Raw genomic sequence first — 3,035 nt, 5'->3', positions numbered from 1 at the left:
AATCTCATAAGTGTTGTGAGCAAGAAGATATCCCACCTTCTATCCAGATGATTCCAGATTAGCATGTTCGGACATATGTAATGAAACCCTTGATAGATCTTGAGGGTGATTTGGTTTGTGGTTTCGTTTGGGAAGGATAGATCAATGGTTCCTTTGGATTGAATGGATAGATGGGTGATGGATTGTGGAAGAAGGTAGAGATGGAAGGTGTTCTTCAGTGTGAGATCGATGAGGAGATCAAACACTTGTTTTGAATTAGCTTCAGATCGAGCAGGTCACCGCTCAGACGTGATCTAGAAGCAAAGGTGCTAAGGGTTTGACTCCTAAGCAGACAATGTTCAGTGATGAACAAAGGATTCACAGTTTTAGAGATTTTTGTATAAAAAGAGTGAATGAATCTTATTAGAAATCGAAACAGAGTATTTGTAGAACAAAGAACACGACATTGGGAAGTAAAACAAAGACTTCAAACTTGTAGTTTTCGAAAAAGAAATATGAAAGCTAAGTAAGACCAAAGACTACGTAGTTGAACATCTTGACTTCGGTTTGGTCTTGGTCTTGATTAGATTCTGGTTCTGGTTTGAAGTTAATCAAACCAACAATTGCTTGCTCCATCTTTCTGGTTTGTGATCGAGTGATTGGCCCCTTAGGATAAGCGAATGGGCTTTCTTGGGCTTCCTGAATGTGAATGGGTCTCCTTGTGTCAACCAGCTCCAATTCGCCATCTGATTCCTTCTCAAGTGTTTCCTCATCAGTAACATCTAGCTGGTTCAACTCTCTTGTCTCCTGATCAGCTACATTCAGCTCCTCATCAGAATCAGTTAGCTGGTTTAGCTCCTTATGCGCCAAGTCTTTATCTGGTTCAAGCCTGGTTGCATCATGCCCTCCTCCTTTGAAAGGATTTGTCCTCAAATCCGAACCATCTGCAACATAAGGGATTAGATCAGCTACATTAAAAGTAAAGCTCACAGTATACTTCCCTTGAAGATCAATCTGATAAGCATTGTTGTTGATCTTCCTATCAACCCGGAATGGTCCATCAGTCCTAGGCATTAGCTTAGACTTTCTCTCGGCAGGAAACCTCTCTTTCCTTAGATGTATCCACATTAAATCTCCTGGTTCCAAGACTAGCTCACGTCTTCCTTTGTTTGCAAACTTCTCATACTCCTTGGTTCTTTCTTCAATGTTCTTCTTAACCTGCTCATGCAAAGAAGCAACATACTCGGCCTTGGCCTTGCCATCAAGATTAGTTTGTTCACTGAGAGGTAAAGGCAACAAGTCCAAAGGAGTCAAAGGATTGAAACCATACACGATTTGAAAAGGAGAGAACTTAGTGGCTCTATGAATGGAATGATTGTAAGCAAATTCAACATGTGGTAAGCAATCTTCCCAAGTCCTAAGATTCTTTTTAACGACAGTGCGCAAGAGAGTGGACAAGGATCTATTTACTACTTCAGTCTGTCCATCAGTTTGAGGATGACAAGTAGTAGAAAACAAGAGTTTAGTTCCTAGCTTAGACCACAAAGTTTTCCAGAAGTGACTCAAGAACTTAGTATCTCTATCAGAAACAATGGTTCTAGGCATTCCATGCAGACGCACAACCTCTCTAAAAAATAGATCAGCAACAACTAGAGCATTGTCAGTTTGATGACCAGGTATGAAATGAGCCATTTTTGAAAACCTATTACCACAACAACGATTGAATCACGTCCTCTTTTAGTTCTAGGCAAACCTAACACAAAGTCCATGGAGATATCTATCCAAGGTGCAACAGGAACAGGAAGACGAGTATACAAACCTTGGGAACGAGCTGTGGCTTTGGCTTGAACACAGGTTACACATCTTTTGCAAATCTTTTCTACAATTTTTTCATGTTCGGCCAGTAGAAGTGTTCCTTCAGAGTGCTGTATGTTTTTTCGATTCCAAAATGCCCCATTAGACCTCCACAATAAGCTTCCCTGACATACATCTCTCTCAAAGAACAATTAGGAACACACAAACGGTTTCCCTTGAAAAGAAACCCATCAGCTAAATAGTACTCGCCACTAGTATGCTTTTCACACTCCTTATAGACATCACAAAACTCAGGATCATCAGCATAGTAAGACTTAATCTGCTCAAAACCTAAAAGTTTGGTTTCCATTGTTGCTAGCAAAGTGTATCTTCGAGATAAAGCATCAACAATGTTTTCTTTTCCTTGCTTGTAATGAATCACATAAGGAAAGGTTTCGAGAAATTCTACCCATCTGGCGTGCCTCTTGTTGAGTTTGTGTTGGCCCTTTAGGTGCTTGAGTGACTCATGATCAGTATGGATCACAAATTCTTTTGGCCAAAGGTAATGCTGCCAAGTCTCCAGGGCCCTGATCAAAGCGTACAGCTCCTTATCATAAGTAGGGTAGTTTGCCATGGCTCCTCCAAGTTTCTCACTGAAGTAAGCAATTGGTCTCTTTTCCTGCATCAAAACAGCCCAAATTCCCACACCAGAAGCATCACATTCTATTTCAAAAGTTTTTGAAAAATCAGGCAGTGCTAACAAAGGAGCATTAGTCAACTTCCCTTTCAAGGTTTGGAAAGCCTCCTCTTGCTCTTCTCTCCATTGAAACCCCACGCTTTTCTTGATAACTTCTGTGAGAGGTGCAGCAATGGTGCTAAAGTCTTTAACAAATCGTCTATAGAACCCAGCCAATCCATGGAAACTTCTCACTTCACTTATGCTTGTTGGACTAGGCCATTCTCTGATTGCTTTTACCTTTTCTTCATCAACTTTAATCCCCTGTGCTGTAACAACAAAACCTAAGAAGACAAGGTTATCTGTTCCAAAAGAGCACTTTTTAAAATTAGCAAACAGAGATTCCTTTCTAAGCACGTCAAGAACAGATTTCAGATGCTGCTTATGTTAAACTGAAGTGTTGATAGTGAAGAGAAGCTCAAGGGAAGACTTATGAAGCTATTGGAGACTTTGGGAGGTTTAGTATAATAGTGAATAGTGTGGAGACACTATTCACTATTTGAAGAATCACTATACACTATTGAGA

General features: G+C 40.3%; 1 protein-coding gene across 1 annotated transcript; it reads right to left on the bottom strand.

Annotated features, from left to right (window-relative positions):
• Nucleotides 1-501: 501 nt before the first annotated feature.
• LOC130507772 (uncharacterized) lies at nt 502-2,811 on the bottom strand (the record flags this gene model as incomplete). The annotated part of the gene is made up of 5 exons (XM_057002423.1): nt 502-1,458; nt 1,570-1,681; nt 1,799-1,858; nt 1,968-2,162; nt 2,376-2,811. Coding segments are annotated over 5 exons (1,760 nt in total), but the record flags the coding sequence as incomplete, so codon positions are not given.
• Nucleotides 2,812-3,035: the final 224 nt, after the last annotated feature.

The sequence above is a fragment of the Raphanus sativus genome, unplaced genomic scaffold, assembly GCF_000801105.2.
Source record: "Raphanus sativus cultivar WK10039 unplaced genomic scaffold, ASM80110v3 Scaffold5678, whole genome shotgun sequence".
Lineage (NCBI taxonomy): Eukaryota > Viridiplantae > Streptophyta > Magnoliopsida > Brassicales > Brassicaceae > Raphanus > Raphanus sativus.
This window is presented reverse-complemented; position numbering and strand designations above follow the sequence as displayed.